The sequence below is a fragment of the Brassica napus genome, chromosome A5 (genome assembly GCF_020379485.1).
Source record: "Brassica napus cultivar Da-Ae chromosome A5, Da-Ae, whole genome shotgun sequence".
Classification (NCBI taxonomy): Eukaryota; Viridiplantae; Streptophyta; class Magnoliopsida; order Brassicales; family Brassicaceae; genus Brassica; species Brassica napus.
In genome coordinates, this window is record NC_063438.1 from 6,943,923 (window position 1) to 6,969,797 (window position 25,875).

At 38.3% G+C, this 25,875-nt stretch overlaps 6 protein-coding genes across 7 annotated transcripts; 1 reads left to right on the forward strand and 5 right to left on the reverse strand.

Annotated features, from left to right (window-relative positions):
* The first annotated feature begins 1,528 nt into the window (after nucleotides 1–1,528).
* On the forward strand, nucleotides 1,529–1,993 carry LOC125608527. Its single transcript, XM_048778945.1, has 2 exons — nucleotides 1,529–1,715; nucleotides 1,848–1,993. Exons 1-2 carry the CDS (start codon nucleotides 1,529–1,531, stop codon nucleotides 1,991–1,993), a joined length of 333 nt encoding a protein of 110 aa, XP_048634902.1.
* A 1,056-nt stretch (nucleotides 1,994–3,049) lies between these two features.
* Nucleotides 3,050–7,051, reverse strand: LOC125609383. The gene is made up of 2 exons (XM_048780790.1): nucleotides 5,575–7,051; nucleotides 3,050–3,311 (listed from the first exon to the last, which is right to left on the reverse strand). The coding sequence occupies exon 1, from the start codon at nucleotides 5,972–5,974 to the stop codon at nucleotides 5,615–5,617; it is 360 nt and encodes a 119-aa protein (XP_048636747.1). The 5' UTR covers nucleotides 5,975–7,051; the 3' UTR covers nucleotides 3,050–3,311; nucleotides 5,575–5,614.
* A 1,501-nt stretch (nucleotides 7,052–8,552) lies between these two features.
* On the reverse strand, nucleotides 8,553–9,011 carry LOC125608528. The gene has a single exon (XM_048778946.1). The coding sequence runs from the start codon at nucleotides 9,009–9,011 to the stop codon at nucleotides 8,553–8,555; it is 459 nt and encodes a 152-aa protein (XP_048634903.1).
* A 1,496-nt stretch (nucleotides 9,012–10,507) lies between these two features.
* Nucleotides 10,508–13,677, reverse strand: LOC125609384. Of its 2 annotated transcripts, none has more exons than XM_048780792.1 (5): nucleotides 13,327–13,677; nucleotides 12,795–12,989; nucleotides 12,578–12,715; nucleotides 12,345–12,428; nucleotides 10,508–10,809 (listed from the first exon to the last, which is right to left on the reverse strand). In XM_048780792.1, the coding sequence occupies exons 2-4, from the start codon at nucleotides 12,987–12,989 to the stop codon at nucleotides 12,354–12,356; spliced, it is 408 nt and encodes a 135-aa protein (XP_048636749.1). In that variant the 5' UTR covers nucleotides 13,327–13,677; the 3' UTR covers nucleotides 10,508–10,809; nucleotides 12,345–12,353. The 2 variants fall into 2 exon arrangements, with proteins under 2 accessions (XP_048636749.1, XP_048636748.1); XM_048780791.1 differs by having other exon boundaries at nucleotides 12,345–12,434.
* LOC125608529 (glutathione S-transferase T3-like) lies at nucleotides 10,996–11,781 on the reverse strand. Its single transcript, XM_048778947.1, has one exon. It carries the CDS (start codon nucleotides 11,779–11,781, stop codon nucleotides 10,996–10,998), a length of 786 nt encoding a protein of 261 aa, XP_048634904.1.
* A 1,308-nt stretch (nucleotides 13,678–14,985) lies between the features above and the next one.
* LOC106451336 (poly(ADP-ribose) glycohydrolase 1-like) lies at nucleotides 14,986–16,979 on the reverse strand (the record flags this gene model as incomplete). The annotated part of the gene is made up of 8 exons (XM_048780794.1): nucleotides 14,986–15,319; nucleotides 15,396–15,555; nucleotides 15,643–15,786; nucleotides 15,878–15,996; nucleotides 16,087–16,191; nucleotides 16,280–16,490; nucleotides 16,639–16,742; nucleotides 16,821–16,979. Coding segments are annotated over 8 exons (1,218 nt in total), but the record flags the coding sequence as incomplete, so codon positions are not given.
* Nucleotides 16,980–25,875: the final 8,896 nt, after the last annotated feature.

Genomic DNA, 25,875 nt, shown 5'->3' on the forward strand with positions numbered 1-25,875 from the left:
TTGAATGGATGGAGTGGCAATACTCGATGCGCATGATTGTTGGGGCCCTGAAGTGGTAACGTTTGGTACGGTAGTTGGGGAGGAGGATGTTGAATATCGTCATCCCACGCGAGTGCGGTGTCTATCTCCATTGCCATACGATAAACAATTATCAGTTGTTGTTCATCGAATAGTAGCTCCAAGACACTCTTAGCGCATCTTATGGGATCGCCTCCGACTAGATCTTAATCAAATAACACTGGCATGTTAGTATGTTTGCTATTTTTAAAAAGTCAATGAATCAATATAATAAATAGTCGCCACGGTTTTAAGAAGGAACGTTACCCCTAATAGTATGACGGTGTTGAACTTTCGTTGTCCTGTCGCCGAGGAAGGTCATAGAGCCAACTGTAAATGGAGATCTACAGTGGAACTGGTATTTGGCAACATTCTGTGGACCGAATGTGACATTAAGTGTAGGGTCCGGGTCGTAAACCCTAACACTCGTCATCACCTCAACATCGTTGTTGGTACGAATGGTGAAGGGGGGGGGGGGGGGTTTGTTGCCCTCAGGTACAAGCATCCATTGAGGGAGCTGATATGTTAGAACGAGAGGTGTGGTTTGATTCAACATAAGCCTCGCCCTAACCATGTTGGTCAGATCTTCATAGGTTTCGTTCTCTCTGACTAAGAGAGTTTCACCAAGGTAAACTGATGATGATTCAAAACGCCAGTCTCCGATTGCTGTTTTGGTCCACACACCTTGAAGGAGACGCAAAAGCATCACCATCTGAGACAAACATTTTCGAAATAACATAATCAGATGTGAGACGTTGTCGCTATATAGAGGGAAGAGATAAGAAGTAAATCATGCAGAAGAGAAGAGAATATATTTGCGACCCTACAAACTATAAACGGACCGACATCATAATAAATGATAGAAGTAAAGATTCAATAAGACAAACCTCTTGTTTAACTTCAAGTTCTCTTCAATATCCGGAGGAAACAGAAGAAAACGGATTTAAGGTTTCTTAATGGAAACAGTTGAAAACGAATTTAAGGTTTCTTAATGGAACTGGAGTAGATGCAGTGTGCATTTATAGCGAGATGCAGTGCCTAAATCCAGACACAATAGCAGAGATAGAGATATGGACATTGACATAATTAAGCTCATGCATTGGGTTAATGCTTGCCGCCTACCAAAACAAAGGTGTAATCATTATCTCTAGGAATAGCTTGCACTCTGACACGCCATCTTAATAACGTTTTGATTTCCATTTTCTTTTAAGTTGTAGTTTCCAAGCAAACCAGATTAGAAATTGAATCGACAACCAATTTTAAACCAAAACCCGGTTATTTTAACGGTATCAAGCAATTGAGCTGGATAGATTAGACGTGTATGGTTTCTACTAGAAGATAGTGGTGTAGTGCACGTGTCAATATTAGCAAACCCTGTGGCTTTCACGCGCCAACTCTCCTACTAGATATGTCCAAAACTCTGTCTTCACTTGTACTCTTCATTTCTCACTTTTACCTTTACTGAATCAAAATGGCAAACTGTAACTCATCTTCGTCAACTTCTGCTGTTTCGATGCGTCAGTCTCATGGTCCGCCGTGTCATTGCGGAAGAGTTACTAATATGCTGATGTCATGGACTGATGCGAATCCTGAAAGACGATTTTACAAGTGTGAAGAACATGGATTTGTAATCTGGGCAGACGATGAGAAGCCAGGAGGTTGGCAGAAAGAAAGCTTGTTGGAGGTGCGAGATCAGATCTGACGATACCGATCGGACATCAACCGCCTCAACGTGTCTGTACGAGAAGCAAGAGAGCAACTGGTTCGTGAGCGTGCTATTCGCGTGGCAGCTGAAACTGTATCTGATGTTGTTGATCACGAGATCTTCCAAGAAGAGCTTCTAAAGCGTGAAAAAATGCTTAGACAAATGTTTGCAATGTCCTGGGGTGGTTTTATTCTGATGACTGGTACAATAATCTACATGCTCAAGAACTAGATCTACGCTTCTTGTTTAAGTCACGATAATAATGTTTTATCTTTCTCCCTATGTCAGATCTTTCTCGATCCTTGTTTAAAATATGTTAATCCTGTGTTTCCGGAATGGTAAGTGGAATGTTATGTTTCTTGATCTAAACTATGAAGTTATGAACTTTGGTTGTAATATTGCGATCTAATTATAAGAAACTTTTGTTATTCGTTTCTATTCGAGTCTAAATTCTAATTTGTACACATATCCTCTATTAAAATTGTTAGTATACAATGTAGTCAGATAGTGTAAAGATACTAATCACATAACTGAATCACGATAATTAACATCAACGTACAGAATCTTGATCATGTCGACTTTACAATCGAATTATATCAGCTTTACAGTACAGTTATAACTAAAAAGGTGGACAGACCAATTTTCGAAAAGGTTTTGGGTTAATCATCATTGTTTAACCGTTGTTCGTAAGCTACGCTCAGTTAATTAATATAATACTCAGATTGGTCGATAATGAAAATACAGTGCTAAGCATGCGCTCCTTATGGCCACATATTAAAAAATGTATACGCAAATCGAATCCACTTGAACACTACAAAAATCACACACTTTCTGGTTAGCAGACAACCCTAGATAGCTACAATACGACTTACGATGAGGACTACGTATTAAGCTAAGCTTCGTCTAGGGTATTACGGTAATATCATGTAGTCACGGTGACTATTGAGCTAATTATATAAAAACATTACATGGTCAGCTAATATATATCTTGTTCGTTACTACATAGTGCAAATACTCTAAAAAGATTACCATTCATCGCCTTCTGAATATGTCAAATCAATAAAACAAAAATTTGGGAAAAAGTTCACAGTATAAGTTCATGAACATGAATGGCATCGCGTAGATATATGGACATTACAAGATTGGTTTTAAACCCCAACACTGAAATAATGGAAGGCTTCCAAAATAATAGTATAGTCGTTGCCGCACATTCCGGCAACAACTTGTTGTCTATACGAAGTGTAATCAATCTTTTTTGTGATTTAATTTTTATTCTGATTTATGAAATGAACTTATAAGCAACTTCTTATTAATGCACCTCTAGGATTAAACCAATGATATTACAAAAACAATTATAATTATCTGACAGTTATTTAGAAAAATATATTTTTACTTACCGCCCATATTTATTTCTGCTGACACCCAAAAGCTTATATACTGTCTATGAGACAATAGACTAAAAAGTACATAAAATGGTATGGTAATAAGAAAAAGGATAAAAATTAAACATACATTATCATGAATCTATTATACTAGACCCAATGAGAAAGTCAAGAAAGTGACAGATCTTTTGCTTAAACAACGGAATTTCGACCCATCTCTTGCTTAAACACGATGTATAAAGTGATCTCCAAGCTCTTGGAATCAAGGCTGAAAGAGATCCTCCCTCTGATGGTATCAAATTCCCAATCTGCCTTTCTCCCGGGGCGTCTCCTAGCGGAGAATGTGCTCCTAGCGACAGATCTTGTTAAAGGGTACAACACTCAGGCTCTGTCTCCCCGAGGTATGCTTAAAGTAGACTTGAGAAAAGCTTTCGATTGTGTAAGGTGGGATTTTATTCTAGCTTCTCTCCGAGCCTTGAATATTCCAGATTCCTATATCAGATTGATCTCAGAATGTCTATCTACTGCATCATTCTCTGTCTCGGTTAATGGAGTCTCGGGGGGCTTCTTCAAAAGCACTAAAGGAATCCGCCAGGGAGACCCGCTTTCCCCATATCTTTTTGTGTTGGCCATGGAATCTCTGTCTCGCTTACTCTTGTCGCGCTATGAGGCTGGTATAATTGGTTATCATCCCGGAACTGCTAGCCTAAGGATCTCTCATCTCATGTTTGCGGATGACGTCATGGTCTTCTTCGATGGTACTAGTAACAGTCTCCATGGTATTGCGGAGTGTCTGGATGACTTCGCCTCTTGGTCTGGCTTGCACATGAACACGACCAAAACAGAGCTCTTCACCTCGGGAATAGACCAAAGTGAATCCACTGCCATTCTACGCTATGGATTCTCTTCTGGTAAATTTCCAATCAGATATCTCGGGCTGCCTTTAATGAGTCGAAAACTGAAGATCTCTGAGTTCTCTCCTCTGATTTCCAAGATCAACAAAAGGTTTCAGTCCTGGTCAGCAAAGCTACTCTCTTTCGCCGGTAGGTTACAGCTGCTGAAAACAGTTATCTTTGGCACGATTAACTTCTGGATATCAGCGTTCATCCTTCCGAAAGGATGCATAAGGATCATAGAGTCTCTTTGTTCTCGATTTTTATGGTCGGGAAACATTGAAAAAAGAGGCATAGCCAAAGTGGCTTGGATAACGGTTTGTCTCCCCAAAGATGAATGAGGTCTAGGATTGCGGAGCTTCACTGTCTGGAACCAAGTGCTCTGCCTTAAGTTCATCTGGTTATTGCTCTCTAAGTCCCCATCGTTGTGGGTGGAGTGGCACTGGTCCACTCACTTGGCTGACAAATCCTTTTGGCTAGTTGAGACTTCATCTACTGACTCTTGGGCGTGGAGAAAACTCCTGGATCTTCGACCACTTGCTCTTCAGTTCTGCAGAACGAATTTGGGTAACGGCTTATCCACGAGTTTCTGGTACTATAGATGGACCCCGATGGGTCAGCTTCACACGTTCATAGGACCGGCTGGGCCTCGCAAATTGAGAATCAGACAGACTGCGATGGTTGCAGATGCCATCTCAGGATCATCATGGACACTACCGCACCCTAGATCACACCAGGAAGTGGAATTTCATGCTTACGTAACTACTCTTACTCTCCCCTTATCTCATGATGTGAATGATGTATTTGAATGGGTTGCTGGTGACTCTCCCTTGCGTGTTTTCAGGTCGTCTACTACGTGGGAGGTACTGAGACCACGACAGGAGAAAAAGGATTGGGTGGACGCTGTCTGGTTCAAGGGAGCGGTTCCTAAGCACTGCTTCACGATGTGGGTGGCGAACTACGACAGACTACCTACGAGATCAAGGCTTGCTGGCTGGGGAATGCTACTTTCTGCGGAATGTGCTTTCTGCTCCAGATTCGATGAAACAAGAGACCATCTCATGCTCACCTGCGAGTATAGTAACCAAGTCTGGAAGGCGGTGCTTCTCAAATGCCAATCGCCTTCAACTCAGTTCACTAACTGGTCTGAACTTCTGTCTTGGATCAGAGCATCACCGTCAAAGAAGCTAACCTTACTGAGAAAGTTAGCCACTCAAACCACTATTTTTCATCTTTGGAAACAAAGAAACAACCTAATGCATAACCAGACTTCAATCCCACCTGAGTCTGTCTTCTATGGCATTGATAAAGACATGAGAAATATTATTTCAGATAGGAGACTCAGTAAGCATTTTCACTCGCTTATGGCGATGTGGTTGAGCTAAGGAGATTAGCTTCCTTGTAGTTTGTATTCTCTAAGTTCCATCTTGTTTTTTCTCTTTTTTGCCAAGATGGCTCTACACTAAGATCTACTTTGTAACATCCTTCTTTCATTATATGATATTTACATTTAAAAAAAAAAAAAAAAAAAAAAAAAGTCAAGAAAGTGAAATAAAAGACACAACACGAGTCCTTTTTCATCTTAGGGGAAACCAACGTTCTTGAAACTGAGATTGATACGAAACCATGAAGAAGAGGAAGACGAGCATGAAGGCCACTCCCCATGGCGTTCCTCCAGCTCTATACAAAGACTCTCTTTCGTTCAGAGGTAATAATGACGTCACCATCCCTCCTCCTTCACCGTTGGATAGAAAATGAACGGCCAAGAGCAAAAGCAGAGGAGAAGCCATGAGAGCAAGCTTGAGCTGGTCCGTAAAACCTTCTATAACTGGTTCGTAGCTCGCATACCATGAAATAGTTACGAACATTAAGAGGATGAGGACGAAGACGCAGAGGTGTAGTGGAACTGGAGGGATTCCGTCGTGATCTCTTCCCATGGCTTATCTCTTTCCTTAGATTCTTGAGTGTTTGTTTCTTTTCTTTTCTTGTGACTTCTGAGTTTTTTTTGGAGATTCAGACTTGGAAGCTTTTGATGTTTTGATGAAGAAGTTGACGGATGAGTTCGTTTTATAAGGGAAATTGATTGTTTGCTTAGGATCCTACAATACTGTGTTAAATTTTATGCACATTGTACCATCTGCCATCTGATATAGTATTATTTAAAGTTACACTTGGGTTTGTGAAGCAAACTGAATTAACCGAGTGTTAACCGACATTGCCATGTCAAACAATAAAGTAACTAAACCGAAACGAATCAAACCAACTAAGTATAATCAGATAATTTATTACTTGTAAGTATTTGTTATGTTATGTATGTACACCACAAAATAAAGTAATTGAAAAGAGCTGATTTGGCACTTTAATTATCTTGCTTTTTGACGGTGCAATAAAAAGGTTCCTTAGCAAGGTCGGTGAAGCCATGCATCTCCAGTTTTATTGGTAAAAAAGTCACCCAATGAAAGCCCGCCATGTGCTGCCGACCACTTTCCTTACGTCTGAGGTCTCCTGATACTTTCTCATTTATTTATTCTCCATGTCCATGTTGTATATTGAATAAATTGCATTCAGCATGACAGTATATAGTAATAAATTATTTGCAATACGTAATACAATAGAACTTGATTAATCAGGAGTATATTTTAAAGTATAATGTTTTAACTACAGTTATTTTGTCAGAATTATTAAAAGAAGTTGTTATATAATGCTATTATATGTTATCTTCTTACGAAATTAGGCATCACAAATTTGGAGGTTAGGTATACAATCACCACTCGTCCTCAGATTCCATAATAGAAAAATATTTGTAATTTGGAAAGACCATACATAAAATTTATTAATTAAAGAGAAACTGCGTCCAGTTGAAAAAGGGAAAAACAAAAACTGTGATGTATATAGTACTCGATCTAATCAAAATGAGTATCCGAGTTTACGGGCCAAGTATATACCAATTAGCAAATATGAGCTAGATGGATAACAAGTAAATAAGTAATAGTACTCAACTCTGTATATGACGATATCTATACTATTAAAGCAGGATCCTATTGTTATAATTACCTTAGGGACATATTTCCTTCACTAACATTGCATGTTTCATTAAAGGCAATTAAGTAATATTAATAACAAATCTATATTGGGTCATTATTTTTGGATCCAGCCCAAATCAAATCTCTCTTGGGCCTTCAATTCTCACTTTTTTTTTTCTTTTAGGCCATTGAGTCCAAGTTCAAATAATTTTTTTTCAACTATTCTTAATTACTATTTTTTTCTTTTCTTAATATAATTTAAGCATTCATAAAAATAATTGAATTTTTTTATTGAAAAGTATAAATCTTTATTAAAAGTATATAATTTTTTAATTAAAATATTTACCCCATAATAAAATTAATTTATCATAGTTATACCAACTTAATTCATTAAAAAAATAAAGTTTAATTTTTTTAACATAAATAGTCATTTAAAATGAAATACGATAAATAAAGATAAAAATTTTAAGTCTTTTATAAAATAAAACACAAATATATGAAAATGTGACATTTACTAAATATTTGTCAATTGAAAAAAAAAAAATAAATAAACTCGCGCTTTGAAAGCGCGGATCAAAATCTAGTAAAATATTATATAGAACGGAAAGACTATTTGATCACTAGGAAATTAGTTACAATATAATTAAAATTAACAGATCTTGCAGTTATTTTAGTGGTGAAAAAGAGAGAGGAATAGAGTCGCAGTCAGACAGCGTCAGTTATATTGTCCATCTATATCACAATGTGTCATTCAATTCAAACAACTACCTAGAATATTTTTATGGTATCTGTAGCTAGCCTTGACATCTATTTACAGTTTCCCATTTGAGATTTGAAAATAGCAAGTGGAACATACAAACAAAAACTCTTAATCCTTAGAGCCATAATTTGCTTGTTTCATCATGTTTTGTTTTTGTTTCATTGTAAAACTACCAAAATATTAGAAGTTACAAACTTACAAATCATAAACCTAATGTCCACCTACAATCGTCATTAGTCCGCGAAGATCTACTATAGCAACCCTAAGATCTCAAAAAGTAGTCGGACAAAAATAAATCTAATAGAAAAGACATTTAACAAGAGCTCAAAACACAACAAAAACTGACGTAATGAGGTTCTTAGAGCAAGTCCATCAATGAACCCCCTCTTGGGGTTCATAAGTATTGTTTATTAATTTAATGGTGGGGTCTGAATAGTGATGAACCCGGATCAATACTGCTTCTCCATCAATGAACCTGAAAGTGAGTTTATAAGAATAAAATAATATTATTTATTTGAGAAAAACGTTAATTTTTTTGTTGTTTGAAAAGTGAATATTTAATATAATGAGAATTGTATTCAATCAAATGGAAATAAATTTGGTTTTTAAATTTTGAAAAGTGAATATTCAATATAATGGAATAAAGTTTGGTTTTATTCAATTCATAAATTTTTTATAATATTTCTTAAAAGTTTTTATTCAATACATTGAGAATTCATGAACATACAAAGATTATTCATCATGATTACCAAATTTTTCCCAAACATTTTCAACTAAATCAGCTTTCAAACGCTCATGTAAATGTGGATCTCGAATTTGATTGCGAATGGTAAGCATAGGGACATTGACACTTTCTCTACTTTTCACCTTCGAACTTCGACTAGACTCTCCAGACTCGAACTCAGATGTATCAATTTGAATGTATCCGTGTCGCTCGTCCTCCACTATCATATTGTGCAATATGACACAAGTTCTCATTATCTTTCCTATCTTCTCCTTGTCCCATAGTAGAGCTGGGTTCTTAACAATTGCAAACCTCGATTGCAATACTCCAAAAGCCCGTTCGACATCTTTTCTGGTGGATTCTTGACGTTCCGCAAATAACTCTGCTTTTGGACCTTGAGGGAGTTTGATGGATTGGATAAATGTTGCCCAATTAGGATAAATTCCGTCGGTAAGATAGTAGGCCATACGATAAGTGTGGTTGTTGACCTTGAACTTAACTTTAGGGGCTCGACCTTGTAAAATGTCATCAAAAACTGGTGACCGATCAAGAACATTGATATCGTTGAGGGTACCTGGTAATCCGAAAAATGAGTGCCATATCCAAAGATCTTGTGATGCCACAGCTTCTAAGACGATTGTCGGCTTTCCTGAACCACGTGTGTACTGACCTTTCCAAGCCGTTGGGCAGTTTTTCCACTCCCAATGCATACAATCGATGCTGCCTATCATACCCGGAAACCCGCGTGCCTCTCCAGCGTCAAGTAGTCTTTGAAGATCTTCTGGTGTAGGGCTTCTTAGATACTCACCTCCAAACAATAGTATTATCGCATCCGTGAAATTTTCCAAACATAAAAGTGCAGTACTTGCCGCAAGTCGGAGATATTCGTCATTCGCATCTCCGGCTTTACCATATGCCAACATTCGTATCGCTGAAGTGCATTTTTGAAGTGCAGATAGGCCGCACCTTCCGTGACCATTTCTTCGTTGCTGAAAGTATGGAACTTCATTATTTAGGCGTTCGACAATGCGAAGGAACAAAGGTTTGTTCATTCGAAAACGCCGCCTAAACATTTCCGGTGGGTATGTTGGATTTTCGCTAAAATAGTCGTGCCATAGTTGATTGTGTCCTTGTTCCCGATCTCTTTCGATATACCCTCGTCTCTTCGGGTTGTTGGCAATAACGGAGTCCATGAAATCATCAATTTGTTCGTCGACCATTTCTTCAAATACCTCATATACTTCATCATTTGAGGAGCTTGACATTTTTCCCTAATTTTTAAAATGTTAAGAGTTTTAAACAATACCATACTCTACTTACAAAATCGAAAAACTATATAGAGTTTTAAACAATACCATACTCTACTTACAAAATCCAAAAACTTATGGATTTTTAAAATAAACTATAGGTTAAATTTGACAATTTTTAAAGTAAACTATGGGTTAAATTTTTACAATTTTAAACTCATGAATTTTTTACAATTTTAAACTCATGAAATTTTTTCAATTTTAAACTCATGAAACTTTTACAATTTTAAATTCATGAAATTTTTACAATTTTAAACTCATGAAATTTTTACAATTTTAAACTCATGTAATTTTTACAATTTTAAACTCATGTCAGTTTTAAACTCATGTCAGATTTAAACTCATGAAATTTTTAGAATTTTTAAAATGTCAGTTTTAAACTCATATCAGTTTTAAACTCAAGAAATTTTAATTTTTAAACTATAGATTAGTGAAATTTTAAACTCATGAAATTTTTACAATTTTTAAAATGTCAGTTTTTAGTAACTTATTGCCAATGTTTAACTACAAAAAGATAAATATACCCGATTACTCTAGTGAATAAGTAATGTACAAGTAGTGAAATATACCCGATTACTCTTTCGAAATGAGATAGAAGAGGAAATGTTCAAGTGCTCTTGTGTTCTTCGTTGGTAGTAGATCAAGTGCGATTCAAATACTATAGGAACTGTTTAAGTTTAGCAATGAAATTTTTCTTTTCAGACAGAGAAACAATGAGAAGAAGTTGAGTTCTCATATAGAAACATACGTGAAGAGAGCATATTAATATATGCTTGTTTGTTACATAAAACCCGTGACATGAGAGTAGTGTAGAAACAAAGTACAACCCGTGAATTCATAACATAGTAGCAGTGTACAAACTAACAAAATAGTACACTGCATCCGTAGAGAAAAAGAAACAACAGCCAAGCAACATCAGACAAAGCAACCCGTGATCCAGACATGATGATCCCGTGACCTGCAAAAAAAAAAAACAAACTACAAAGTTTAAAACTCTTGGAGATTCTACCAAGTAAATAATGTAAAACAGAGATTCTACTAAGCAACAAAGTTAACCAATTCAATCATATTGATGCAACTAAATAATGTAAAACAGAGAATCTACTAACCAACAAAGTTTAAAAAAAAAAAGTAGTTAACCAATTCAATCTAGCAGTTCAGAAACGAGTTTGTTTTTGAGACTGATTTCATTTGGAGATAGATCAGTCTCATTTTTGGCTAGGAGACGATCTAGGAGTTTCTGCTGGGATATTTTCTTTCTCGCAGCCAGGATGCTCTCTATTTGATCGAAAGCAGCCTCATTCCCGTGCCGCTTGCGCTTGCTTGCTTTCGCAGCCTTTACACCCGCCGGTCTAACCTCCTCCTCAGGCATCACCTCTTCGTTCTCCTTCCTTTTCTCCTTCCCGGCATCTCTGGACTTGGAGTATGACTTCCATTTCTGATCATATCTCAGTTCCCTCCAACAGTGTTCCATGGCGAACTTCGCATGGTAATCATTAAAGAAGATGTCATGGGCAGCCTTCATGACATCATTCTCATTTTGACCACTAGATTGCTCCTTCAAAGCCGCCTCATAACTCCCCACAAACTTGCACACCTGCTCGTTCACCCTTCCCCACCTCTGCTTACACTGACTCCACTCTCTAGGAACTGAGCCAGTGAGCTGAGGGCTTGAATTGAAGTAGAGCTCAATTCTCTTCCAAAAGGATCCTCCCTTCTGCTCGTTACCGACAATAGCATCCTTGCTCGTGTTCAGCCACCCACTGATGAGCACTAGGTCTTCTTTTGTTGTCCACTTTCTCTTTAGGACCGGTTTCACTATCCCGGGAGAGTTGGCTACTGCCTCAGCAAACTCGCAGTCCATTGCTGGACTGCTCTGCGAAGCTAGGAGCGAAGTAAACCCGGGAGAGTTTATGGTAAAGGGATCCATTTTTCTTATGGTTTAGGTTGATGGTTTAGGTTAATGGGGTTTGGGTACTCTATTTAAACTAGTTTAAGCTACCACAAGAGAGAAAATTTAAACTCTAACTGCAAAACATTCAATATAAAAGCGAGTATAGAACAACTACTTCACAGAGAGCAGTCATTACACATCAAATCAACCACTTAATACAATCAACTACTCATCACAATTAGAGCAACCAACCAACCAACACAGAGTAAATTACGCTGTACTTTTCGTTCTAACTTATTAATACAATCACAGTAACCAACCAACTCAGACTACTAGTTCAGTTCAGTTTAGTTGAACAATAAATTCATACATTCAGATGAACCAACCAACCCAGACTACTAGTTAATTCACGCAAACATTTACCTAGTTCTACTTTATATTTCAGGCAAACATCTAGGTAGTTCTACTATATATTTCACGCAAACATCTAACTAGTTATACTTAGTAATTCACGCAAACATTTAGCAAGTTCTACATATTAATTCACGCAAACTTTTAACTACTTATACTTATTAATTCACGCAAATATTTATATGTACCTCTGATTATCAGTCGAAACACACCTTCTCAAGGGTACCCACCTCGACAGTGAGATCATCAACCTGCTCGGAGAGGGTTGAAACCTGTTCCTGGACATGGAAACAACAATGATGATTTGTTTTAACTTACTGACTCATCAAGTACAATGTAACAAATAACTACAGCAAGGAGATATTTGAGCAGGTTGATAACTACAGCAAGGAGATACAAACAATGTAACAAGTACACTTACCTCTAGGTCCTTAATCCGTTTATTGAGTTTCCACACCCCCTTCACAACCTCCTCTGCCTCATCCAGACGCGTGCTCAGCGTTTTGATCTCTTCCTGGACAGCAACCACCCAAGGATGACGGTAATGCAACCCATCATCCTTGTTCACAACAGAAAAGAAATATTAGACAGACTTCAAGTTACATATATTATAAGAACATGATTGCAGAGACACTAACCTCATAGTTTACGCATGTGAAGAAACGCTTTCCAGGAAGACTGTCGTAGTCTTCCTTCCCCCGAACCTCGTCAATGATTCTCCCGCCGCAAGCACACTTTCTTGGAACCCCGTACTGTGAATCCGCGACAAACCCTAACATGTCGCAGTGATCCTTTTGCTTCTTTGAATTTCGTCTTTCTTCTGCGGGATCCATCTGCAAGAGGAAGATAAAACAATTAAGTAAGACGACCCCTATATCAAACCAGAATGATACAAACGACCCCTATATCACACCAGAAACACGCTTTACTACCCTATCAAAGAAACCCCCAAAACGATTTCATATCGCACTCTATTGAACCGTAAGAAAGAAAACCCTAACAAAGAAACCCCCAAATCGATTTAAGATCGCACATTGGATCGAACCCTATGAAAGAAAACCCTAACAAAAAAAACCCCTAATCGATTTAAGATCGCAGACTCTATTCAACCCTAACAAAGAAAACCCTAAATCGATACAATCAGACGAAGCCACAAACTCGAAAACCTACCTCAGGTCGATGAGATCTCACTACGCGTCGATTTGATGGACAATTTTGCTCTGGATCGGCGTCGCTACAAGAATCGTCGGCGTCGCTACAACAATCGCCTCTCGAGTCGCAAACCCTAGCTTTTTTGGAGAGAGGAGGAAATGAGGAGATTCACGCGTTTCTTCTCCTTTCCCCGTCGACAACGCGCGTCTCAACAGCCAATAACTCTTCTCCACGTGGCTTGAACTCGTTTCATGCGGGCTCTCTCCAACGGCCCGGTTCAGAGATAAAGACCCATTTTTCATTTTCTTTTGGATTAAAAATGCTATGAAACTCAGCCCATGACCCCCCTTTGAACCTTCAATGGACTTGCTCTTAATGCCTGCAAAATATGTTCTAAGTACAACAAGAAGCTAATAGAGATTCCGGTTTTGAACGGTTAGGGGGTTTGGAGGCATTACCTTTCTCACGGTATAATGTGTTTCCGGCTTTAGTGAAGATGATCTCTGGGAACAAAGACACTTGCAGAGAAGAAACCAAATCAGTCTCAACCACAGCATCAACCAAAACACACAGCAAACCAAATTTGTATGTATGAATGGTGATTAGCACACTTACTTGTCTAGTTCTTCCATTCTCTTTAAGAGCGCAAGTGAGTTGTGTCGAGTATGGGATAATCATTTTCTCTGAAAACAAAATTGAAAATTCAAACACCAAAATAACCAGAAACCGGCTCGCCACCAGAGGAATCGAAATGGATTTGAATAAGATCAGCAATACCTGGAATTGTGAAGCTTCAATTGAAACCTTGGCCAAACCAGTTTTTGTTTGATTAAGATAGGATCACAGAGTCGTACAACAATAATCGTGTCAAATAAGAATATGACACATCATCACACACAAATATTTTTTGTTTAAATTACGAAAGTAACAATGTTTCGAAAACCGGAGGAGACATTCACTATCTAGACTAAATGGATCAATTGTCGAACCGGTCCAATTAGATTTTAAATTTTACTTAATTTTGATTAAGTAACTATATATATATATGTATAACTATAAAATTATTTTTATACCATTGTTATAATCTAAAATAATATAAAAAATGATTTATTTCAATAGATATTTAAAAAATAGTATGAATTTTTAACAAATTCTTTTTTAAATTTGCATTTTTATATTTTTCTTCGTGAATTTGAAAAAATCGAGTTTTATTATCGAATAGAATCACCGGTTTTAACGAGTTTCACCCGTTTTTAACCAAATTTGTCGGTTTAACTCAAATCCGCTTTTTAGTACAATCTGTAACTAGTTCGAATGCCATGAAGCCCCCATCCGCTCAACGTCAGAGTTTGCTCACTCATCCAGCGGAAGGAGAAGCATCATAGGAGCAGATAGATGGATAAGTCAAGGTCCGATCAGCCGGTTCAGTCCAGTTTTCAAAACAGTGGAAAATAACTTTTCCTTTTTCTTTAGAGGAGTCGGCCTAATTGTATTAAAACCCACTAAGGGTAGTAGCATCCTCTCTTCTTCTCTGGCATAAACTTGGGATTCGGCTCCAGCTCTTGTTGAAACTAGACATTCTCACAACGACGGCCAAAGCAGCTCTATGCTGTGTAATCAGTCTCTGTTAATTGTGGCCTCTTGTTTCATTACCGTGGGATGGGATGCAAGTTTTAATTACTTCTCACTTCAATTTATTTTCATAAAGACGTCACTCGAAAATACAAATGGTACACACTGCTAAAAACCAAATTTATCTTTTGTTGCTTAGAAAAAAGTTGGGAGGCCAATGCTATTAAGCAGCATTGCTAGAAATAAGCCAATCAAACAAACCAACTTTAGGCTCTCTTCTTTTCTTGCTGCTTCTTAATCTCTGGTTCGAATACTCGACCAGCTTCTTCCATACATCTCCCACCCTCAATCCTTTAGATATAACCAATTCCGTTACCTGATTTAGGTTATGAAGTGCTTCAAATCCAAAAGTGTAATAAGACATGAAAGGCCTTCTTGCCTGAGAACAATGCAATGTTTGTGAGACAAAGAAACAGCCACTGACTAAAAATTACACACTTTGGTTAAGGTTTAACCTGAGAAACAGCAATCCACTGAAGGAGAGATTTGACCTCAGCATCTCCACCGTAAGCACCACATCCCCAATTCCCTGTAGCAACACCAACACCATCTTCATGATCTATGCAATCCTTCTTGCACACATGGAGGAACCCACAGAGAGCCTTATTAGCCTCCCTGGAGAAAAAAAAAAGAATGTTCAGAAACAGAGTTTGATATAAGAAGACTAGTTAAACTATACAAAGATTTGATTCAGTTTTTTACCGTAGGAGGCATTCAGGTTTGTACTGGGAGATTCCTGGATGACGCAGAGCATCTATGGCGATGATTCTTGTTTTTCTCCTTCCGAAAACATCTCTTTCCTTTGTGTCTACGTAATCACCAGAGAACCTAAAGGAAGATGAATATCTGCAGTATGGAGAATAAACCATTTTCTTTCATAATTTAAAAAAAAAACATTTTATAAATCACTAAAAGTATTTTTGGAAAAGTGTGTCACCCTGTGTAGTGAGAGAATCTTTCGGCACCAACAACTTCAATTGCTTCAGAGACTTCCATGGCTGGTAAGAAGAGCATACCAGCGATCAATTCCGGATTTATCATGAACCGAATCTCTTCCTGTGTGTGTGTGTTTGAAAACATAGTCAAGATTTGAATAAAAACTTCAAAAGACCAGAAGCGTATTCAAAGCTATAGTTTATTATAGACCTGGACACATCCCTTGCGAAGAGCGCCGCCTCCTAAATACTTGTTGGCGAAGTCAACTTCAAGAGCTTCAACGCTTTGATCCTCTATCAAACCACAAGTGTGAACCTATACACCATTTGAAAAACTGATACTTGGATACAAAAATCTTTATATAGACAATAGAATCAAGCATACATCTACTTAATTAAGTAACCTCAACAGGGCAGAGATTGACAGTAGATGTACTCCAGAAGCCTTCATCAGGAAAGGCTTCAAGGCCAGAATGATCTTGTTCTAAAGAGAGTATCTTCCGTTCGAATGAGACGAATCCAGGAGGGATGCATGAAGATATCCTCTGGAAGTAATGAGCTATGCACCTAATCTTGTTCTCTTGGTGCTCGTTTCGTCCCGTGCTGATTAGGCTTCTGAAATAATAGGTATGAAGTTTGTAGTCTGAGAATTATAACTATTTTCTATATTTCTGTTTTTTTGTTTTTTAAATATAGTTGTATTTTCCAATCAAATGTGTTATTCAATGCAAATTCCTTATTATATAAAATAAAATCTACTTACCCGAATAGTTTGTCGAAATTGATGTTTGGAAGACTATTCGAGCTTCTATCATCGACAGGAAACAAACAGAAGAAAGAACAAGAAAGCAAGGCTCCTATAAGTTCCTGTCATAAGCCAAAACAAAAGACACATTTGAATATCTCTAGCTGTAATGAGACTTTGCTTAAAGAACATATATATACCTGGCTGTGGAACACAATGCCTGCTTTGTTGGAGCCTAAGACACGAAGACCGGTTTCAACTCCATTGATGATATTCTCTGAATTTAGATAGTGTAGTTCCAAGAGAGATGGGAATCTTGTTAGGAATTCAATCCAACTTGTGCTTTGGAATAACTTTATGAATCAAACGTATTCTTTATTCAATATCTTAAAGAAGTTTCACAATAACAATAATAGAGATCACAAGTGTGATAACCAAACTAAGAACTCTAAGAACTTATTTGCTATGCTCTTGATCTCTCTCTATGCCTTTGTTATTTGCTTTGTATCGGATAATTGTAACCTTCACCTATGGCCTTCTTATATACTGGATCACGTATTCCTTGTCCTCTGTAGCTTTGTATATTTTCCTATTGTCATTGGGAAAACATTGACCGACATTCTTGATAAAAGGAAACTAACGTTCCTTTGGTTTTGTGCAGGTTTCATTGCTGGGCTGGGAAAGGGCTTGAAGTATTAAAGTTGAGGCCCACTTTACAAACTCCACCTGGCCCAATTTTAATTCTTCCTTGTCTTCCTCTTCGATTCCATCGAAGAAACCAGAAGACCAAAAAAAATTTCTACTCCTTCTCCCGACAAATCTCGCGACGTTGATGGCGTCACACACCGGTGACTTCTCCTGTCTTTTTTCCGATGAATCGGTGTAGCTCGTACGCTGCTACAGCCTCACCACTCTCTCTCGCTTCGACTCCTTGCCGGTAGATCGATTTTTCCCCAGATCTTCAGCTCGATCTTCAGAAAACTCCCACCATCTAAGCATCACCCGGTAAGATTCTTCATCTGAAAAAGCTCGCGAATTCTTTTTCCTTGATGATTTTGAATCTCGAATTTCTTCTTGGTGATGATAGTTGATTAATCTTCCTTGGATCCTCTCTCCAATTAGATTCACTTGAGTTTCATGTATTAACCTCCTCTTTAATGTCACAGCTAGAACTTCAGTGATCAAACACATCACGTATACTCCTTAGAACGTAACCGGCGACTCTCTAGAGCTTCCTCCGTTCTATCAATAAACCCTGTCTCCCTTCAGCTTCTCGGTAAAATCTCTTACTTTTCTTTTAAGCTGTTTAAGACATGGTTTTTGTTGTCTGGTGATCTGTGTTCTCGTTTGCCAATGCAGATACTCGTCTCCCTTCAGCTGCCACAGCCGTTTAAGACGTTCTCTCAGGTATATCTTTTTCCGAAGTCTACTTTTCTTCATCGACTTCAATCATCCTTTACTAACTCTGTTTGATTTCCCTTAGCTTCTCCACCTTGAGCTAAGTACCATGTGCCTCGCTTCCACAACGTCCCTGCAGGTAACTTTTTGCTTCTCCTAAGCTTTCCCATTATCGTTTTAAGAAATAATCCGGAGTTATTAACTCATTGTTTCTTCCTTTTGCGAGACATCTTCGACAATGGAGTTACCTGCGACGTTCTTCGGTTTCTACTCGTTGATGTTGAGGAGATCACAGCAGAGATCAAACTTAGGCCCGGGTAAGGCTTTAGTTAGAAAATCTGCAGGATTCTTGCTAGTATGGATCTTAGAAAGGTGAACCTTGCCTTCTGCTACAACGTCTCTTATGAAGTGGTATTTAGTGTCTATGTGTTTAGTTCTTTCGTGATGAACATGATTCTTTGCTAGGGCTATAGCACTTTGTGAATCGCAGTGAATCTTAACACTTTCTTGTTCAAACCCCAACTCTCCACATAATCTTCTTAACCATATAGCTTCTTTCGCGGCTGCAGTAAGAGCCATGTACTCTGCTTCAGTCGTTGAAAGAGCTACCACGTCTTGTAGACTTGATTTCCAGCTAACCGTGTTTCCCCAAACTTGAAACACGAATCCTGTAACTGATCTTCTTCGGTCAAGGTCAGTAGCATAATCCGAGTCACAGAATCCTTGAATACTAAACTCTGAGTGCTTAGTAAACGTTAGACACCTTCTTTTAGCACCCTTAAGATATCGTAAAACCCATTTTGCTGCTAGCCAATGCTCTCTTCCTGGTTCTGACATGAAGCGGCTAATGAGTCCAACTGCATAGCCTAAGTCAGGTCTTGAACCGACCATGGCGTACATTATACTTCCAACCGCGCTTGCATACGGTATGTCTGCCATGAAGCTTCCTTCTTCTTCCTTTTGATCTTTCGTAAGACTCTTCAGTTTAAATTGAGTTGAGGTAGGCGTATTCACAGCCTTGGCTTCAGTCATATTGAATGATTTCAGAACCTTCTCTAAGTAGTTCTCTTGAGACAGTTTTAAAATTCCCTTCTTTCTGTCTCTTATGATATCCATTCCTAATATTCTTGAAGCTTTTCCCAAATCTTTCATCTCAAACTCTTTGCTTAAACTCTCTTTGACGCTTCTGATTTCTTGTTTATCTCCCGAAGCTATGAGCATGTCGTCGACGTATAGAAGTAAGTACACGGCTTGTTCTGTGTTCACGTTTCTCATGTAAACACATGGATCTTCCTTGCTTCTTACAAACCGCTGGCTCTTCATGAAACAATCAAACTTGAGATTCCATTGTCTTGGAGATTGTTTCAATCCATACAAAGACTTCTTTAGTAAACAGACTTTATTTTCATCTCCTTTCTTTATGAATCCTTCTGGCTGATTCATTAAGATTCTTTCTTCCAAATCTCCATGAAGAAAAGCTGTTTTAACGTCCATCTGCTCCAGCTCATAATCTTTATTAACCACGAGAGATAACATCAATCTGATCGACACATGCTTCACTACAGGTGAAAACACTTCATTGTAGTCGATCCCCTCCTTTTGAGAAAATCCCTGCGCCACCAATCTCCCTTTATACCTCGGTTCTTCAACTCCGGGTATTCCAGGCTTTAACTTGAAGATCCATTTGCTGCCTATAACTTTTGCATTCTCGGGTTTTTCAATCAGTATCCATGTGCCAGCTCTTTGAAGAGAGTCCATCTCATCTCCGGCAGCGTTCTTCCAAAACTTGCTTTTCTTGCTTATCATAGCTTCTTTAAATGACTTTGGCTCGTCGATTTCTATCTCTTCAGATGCGGCTAACGCATAAGCTGCGAAATCAGTATCTTCATACCTAGAAGGAGGTCTGATTTGTCTTCGCACTCTGTCTCGTGCGAGCATATATCCTTCGATTTCGGTTTCTGCGTTTTCATCTATTTCTTCAGAACTGGTTTCTTCTGAATTTTCTGATTCTTCAGTTTCAGAAGCTCCACCTTGAACAGGTGACTTCTCTACATCTGTGGAACTAGGCCCTTCGATTAGAGGTTCTCTGAAAGTAACTCTTCTGATCCCTTTCTTACTTTCTTCCTGTTCCTTTTTAGTTTCCGAGTGTTTAGGCAAATCTTCTTCATTAAACACCACGTTCCTACTTGTAACGCATTTGCCTTCCTCGGGTAACCAAACACGGTATCCTTTAACTCCAAATGGATATCCCATGAAGATGCCTTTTAACGCTCTTGGACTTGTTTTCTCTTGGATCGTGTGGACATACGCTGAGCAACCAAATCGCCTCAGATGGTTCAACTCAGGTTTCTTTCCTGTCCACATCTCTTCAGGAAGTCTGTAGTCTATGGCTGAGCTAGGGGATCGATTTATAATGTAGACAGCCGTTGATGCAGCTTCTGCCCAGAAGTCTTGACCCAATCCTGCTTCTGCGAGCATACACCTAACTTTTTCCATGATCGTCCTATTCATCCTTTCAGACACACCGTTTTGTTGCGGTGTGTAAGGACAAGTCTTGTGCCTTTTGATACCTGAGTCTTTGCAAAATTTGTCAAACTGTTTATTGCAAAACTCTAATCCATTATCCGTTCTAAGACACTTGATTTTCTTCCCGATCTGATTTTCCACGGCTTCCTTCCATTCTTTAAACTTGCTAAACGCCTCATCTTTGGATTTTAGGAAGTAAATCCAAACCTTATGAGAATAGTCATCTATGAAGCTTATAAAATACTTGCACCCTCCTAGACTATCCGGAGTAGACGGTGCACCCCATAAATCAGAGTGTATGTATTCCAAGACCTCTTTCGAAGTGTGCTTGGCCGCAGAGAAGCTTTGCTTGTGAGATTTTCCCAGAACGCAAGTCTCACAGAACTCCAATTTATCTACTTCTTTGTTAGACAAGTATCCTTCCTTTACAAGCACATTTAAGTTCTTTAAACTCATGTGCCCTAGCCGGGAGTGCCAAATCTTCGTCATGTCCACGTCCGCTCGTGTCACATTAGCCTCCTCTTTCATAACTGTTCCTTGCAAGTAATACAATCCTTCATGGTACTTACCGGATAAAATCTCTTTCCCATCTTTGAAGAAACGTATCATGAAGTTTTCTCCTTCGTATTTGCAACCTGCTCGTTCTAGCATCCCGTAGGATATTAGATTCCTGCTCATATTAGGCATATATCTTACATCTGTAAGAATAACCACGGTTCCGTCGGGTCTCACGATCCTTATCTTGCCAATCCCTTTGACGTCACAGTGAGTGTTGTTTGCCATCAAAACTTTGCCTCCTTGAAATTCGACTAGGTCAAATAGAACGTCTTTGTTGGGTGTCATATGGAAAGAACAACCAGAATCCATGACCCATTCTGAACCGGCATCGTGTGTACTAACTGTTAGTACAAATGGCTGCTTAGGCTCTTCAGCTACATTTGCAGCTCTATGCGTTTTCTTTTCAGGACATTCCCGCTTCCAATGTCCTTCCTTCCCGCATGTCCAGCATCCTTTGTTGTTCTTATCGTATCTAGGCTTTGATTTAGATCTCCCATGCCTGCTTTTAGATCTGCCTTTACCGTTTCGGTTTCCTCCTTTATTAGATGATCTTCCCCTGTCTTCCACGTATAGTCCTTCATCTTGTGATTTTGAAAGCTTTCCACTTTCAAGTAACTCTCGTTCCTTTGACCTTGCGGCACCTGTTACTTCATTGATCTTGAGAGTATCTCTGCCATATTTGAGAGTTTCCTTAAGATGATCATACATACGCGGCATTGAGTTTAGTAACAGGATAGCTTGAACTTCTTCTGAGACATCCACGTTCAAGTTACTTAGGTCTGCTACTAACTTTAGAAAATCATCAACGTTTGCATCTATGTCCTTAGAATCATTCATCTTGAACGTGTAGAACTTATGTTGTAAGTATATACGATTCGGCAAAGAGGTTTCTGTGTACAGCGTGTTTAATGCGGTCCACATTGCAGCAGCGGTTTCACAATGGCTGATCTTCCGTAGAACTTGGTTACCTACGTTGACGATGATGAGGTCTTTGGCCTTCTCTGACTTTTCAAGTTTAACGGGATCAATCTTTGAGCTTGATTCCGTAGTCCCATCTCCTGTGACTTTCGTATCTCCTTCTGCTTCCTCTTTTGGTGGATCCAACAGAAGGGTCTCATCAGTTAGAATGTCCTTTAGCCCTAGGACTCCAAAGTGAGCAATCATACGAACTTTCCACAGCGAGAAATCTCCGGTTCCTTCGAACCTATCAATTTCGATCCTAGTTTTCCCCATCCCTTAAGCACCTGCAATCTAACCTGGATTGTTCTGATACCACTTGTTAGGAATTCAATCCAACTTGTGCTTTGGAATAACTTTATGAATCAAACGTATTCTTTATTCAATATCTTAAAGAAGTTTCACAATAACAATAATAGAGATCACAAGTGTGATAACCAAACTAAGAACTCTAAGAACTTATTTGCTATGCTCTTGATCTCTCTCTATGCCTTTGTTATTTGCTTTGTATCGGATAATTGTAACCTTTACCTATGGCCTTCTTATATACTGGATCACGTATTCCTTGTCCTCTGTAGCTTTGTATATTTTCCTATTGTCATTGGGAAAACATTGACCGACATTCTTGATAAAAGGAAACTAACGTTCCTTTGGTTTTGTGCAGGTTTCATTGCTGGGCTGGGAAAGGGCTTGAAGTATTAAAGTTGAGGCCCACTTTACACAAAGCAATACATTATTCACTCAAATCAATCTGAAAAAATAATGAAAGACTTTTGAGTTTTTTTTTTCCTACTATATTACCTCGTCGAAGAAGAGAGCGTAGTCTTGAAGTGCTGAATAAGAAAGATGAGAAGTCAAAGAGAGAGATTGTCTCATGTCAGAGATGGTATCAGACAGAGTTTGTCCCGAGTCAACTCGGCTGTGACTCGGTCCTTTGGTCAAAGCTTCTAAAACCTCCACCAAGTGCGATGACGGCCAAGACAGTGAAGAATCCTGAATCACTAGCGGCAAGTAGGCTAAAATCGTCTCAAGATCTTCCCTTCTCTCCATTGCTCTGTTTTCTTGATTCTTGAGAGGGTGAAGTTGCAGGTTTCTCTCAGAAAGATGAGGCCACAACATAAATATATAAAAGTCTCTACAGCTCACCAGCATGATTAACTAAACAAACACTTTTGACAAAAGTATTAATTAGTTTATTATATCCTTCCTTGCGGATCAAGATATGTGAAAAAAAAATACATATAAATTTCAGCACCCTGATGAATTAGTCAATGACAATAACAAGCCTGGCATTCCAATTAAAAATCATAGAAGATTTTTTTTTTGATTATTCACAAAAATTTAAATGCAAGAGAAACCATAGAACATACACATATCACTGATACCGAGGGATGTCTGCATACTCAGAATGTACATGGCAAGAGCCTGTCCTGAGTTAACCATCGACTCATTGTTTGAAAAGGGGGCCAAACAACTTTGTTCCCTTTTGCGTACCCTTCGAAATTAATTATCATCGAGAATGAGTGGATCGTGACAGATGCAAGAGAAATGATTGCTGTAAGACTACAACATAAGTATAACTAGTCTACTACAAAAATCAAACCACTTGAGACTCAATCAACAAGTCAAAAAGCTAATTGTTGGGGGTGGATTTACATCCTAACTCAAGGTCCATTAGACAATAAACTAGACCCATTTTACTATGAAGCCCTAGCTTCTTCTTTGTATAAATAGAGATACAACTCTCTTTATCAAAGGATCTCTTCTTCTCCATTTTAGATCTAGAACACATCCTATAAGGATTTTATGCATTCTTTGATTCACTTTACACTAGAAATCATTCTTGTAATGTAATCTTTGATTAATAAAGTCCCTTGATGTTCTTTTTCTCATTTGATTCTTTTAAGATTTCTCCTAAACCTCAAGAATCTAATTCTCATTCTTAGATTCTTTTATTGTATTGATTCAACCAAAACCACCAGCATAAACACCATTTTTGGATCAAAAACACTAATAATATAGTATGGTCACTATGTTGTTAAGAAGGCTTAAACAAAAGAAGACAGCATGAGCCACACCATGACCTAATGTCCTAAACCACCAGCTGCAAGCAAATGACTTGAATAGTCTTAAATCATGTCAAAGAGTAAGAAATGGGATGCCTGATGGGTTCTCTAAGTTCCACAACCATAAATATGATTTGACAAGCTTTAAGACCAAGGCAAACATCTAAATACTATTCTTGATCGAGATACTGTTAAAGCCCCCATTTGTATCGATCATATTTTCTTTTTATCTGACAGAAAAAATCCACAACTCTGTTGTCCTACCTGATAATATAGACTAACACAAAAGCAGTAAATAACCTTATGAAATTTAACTTGGAACTTCGATAAATATACAGGAATTGCGTAACTAGGGCAATCCACAGCTTCCTAGTGAGAGACAGTCGAGGTCTTGAGACTCGGAAATGAATACAAGGCATCATCAAGCCTCCTTCAGTATAGTAACAACACAATTTTCAAAGCAAGCTATACAGCCAACCCCACTTTCATACATGTAAACCACAAGATCAGATTAACAAAGGACAACAAGACAGATAGATTCCAATTACGATGTGCCAGTGTACATACCTGAGTCCAGTATCAAAAGTAAAACAATTTGTAGCTCTAATCAGAAAGTGTAATTAATTAGGGTAAGAGGTAGAAAAGAGTTTCAAAAACATAATAACAATCATTGCTACATAGTGCATGAACCACTGAAACAAGAGGTAGATGGTACCATTGTATCTAGAAAAGATGAAAAACCATGGTAGACAACTGAGAATATTCATTCCGAGAACTGAAAACCTTATAACAAAAACACAAAAGCAGTAGAAAGATAAAGGCTCTAGAACTAAGACCACATGATATACAAGACAAGAACTTAAGAGCCAGCATCCACTACAAAGTCCTAAAACAGTTCCATAAGCTTCACGTCCTCGGCATGGTTCAGAAATATGCGAATTCTAAAAGCATGATCAAACGCTCCCATTCCTTGGATTTAAACTCTTGTTATAGCATCCTTGACGAATTTGTAGAAGTAGACATAGAAAGGGTCAGATGGAAAGAGCGGTGAAATAACAAATTCATCTGTAGCAGTCACTCCAACAAAGCCTAAGTACTCCCCTGCAGCTGCCTCCTTCCACATAGGAGGTAAATTGAAAATACGTTTGGACCATTCATGTTTTTCAGGGTCTTCTAGAATACACATCTCTAAACTTGTACTTGTTCCACTAAGAAAAGTAAAATGGTCGCAGAACACCTTACTGAAGCCAATTTACCATACTTTCCACTTTCCATGAGGGTAACAAAGCTGTACTTTTCAGATCTGACATCAAAGCAAACTAGCATATCAACAAGATTGGAAACCCTAGCAATATAATACAAAATACCATTGATGCATTCAATTCCCGTTTCCTCTTAATGTGAGAATCTGATGCTCCTCACCTAAATAATCTTGCTAGGTCACTGCCAACACTTTGTGTTGTTTCTCAACAGGATCATACCCTAAAAAGCTTCTCAACCCAGTTCTCTTCCTTAGTGAAGGATTGTCTCGTGCTAGGGTTACATATCACGACACAACCTCTCTGGTTTTCCTTCCCTTCGTCAGAAGTAAGTAGTGAGCTGCGTCTGGTTTGAGCATCCTCTGAGACCTTGTGCCGCCTTAAATTCATGGCTCGAGGGAGGACACTTGCTTCTTCAATCGTATGATTAATTAACCCATCCGACTGTAAATATATATATGAAAGGTACACTTTCTGCCGTTTTGGTTTTA

Excerpts from the sequence above, each read along its gene's own strand:
- LOC125608527 (XM_048778945.1), top strand. The coding sequence starts at position 1,529 with ATGGCAAACTGTAACTCATCTTCGTCAACTTCTGCTGTTTCGATGCGT. Across the intron at positions 1,716-1,847 it reads AGACGATGAGAAGCCAGGAG|CTGAAACTGTATCTGATGTT; the intron begins GTTGGCAGAAAG and ends TTCGCGTGGCAG.
- LOC125609383 (XM_048780790.1), bottom strand. The coding sequence starts at position 5,974 with ATGGGAAGAGATCACGACGGAATCCCTCCAGTTCCACTACACCTCTGC.
- LOC125608528 (XM_048778946.1), bottom strand. The coding sequence starts at position 9,011 with ATGGCCTACTATCTTACCGACGGAATTTATCCTAATTGGGCAACATTT.
- LOC125608529 (XM_048778947.1), bottom strand. The coding sequence starts at position 11,781 with ATGGATCCCTTTACCATAAACTCTCCCGGGTTTACTTCGCTCCTAGCT.
- LOC125609384 (XM_048780791.1), bottom strand. The coding sequence starts at position 12,989 with ATGGATCCCGCAGAAGAAAGACGAAATTCAAAGAAGCAAAAGGATCAC. Across the intron at positions 12,716-12,794 it reads TCACATGCGTAAACTATGAG|GATGATGGGTTGCATTACCG; the intron begins GTTAGTGTCTCT and ends GTTGTGAACAAG. Across the intron at positions 12,435-12,577 it reads AACGGATTAAGGACCTAGAG|GAACAGGTTTCAACCCTCTC; the intron begins GTAAGTGTACTT and ends TTCCATGTCCAG.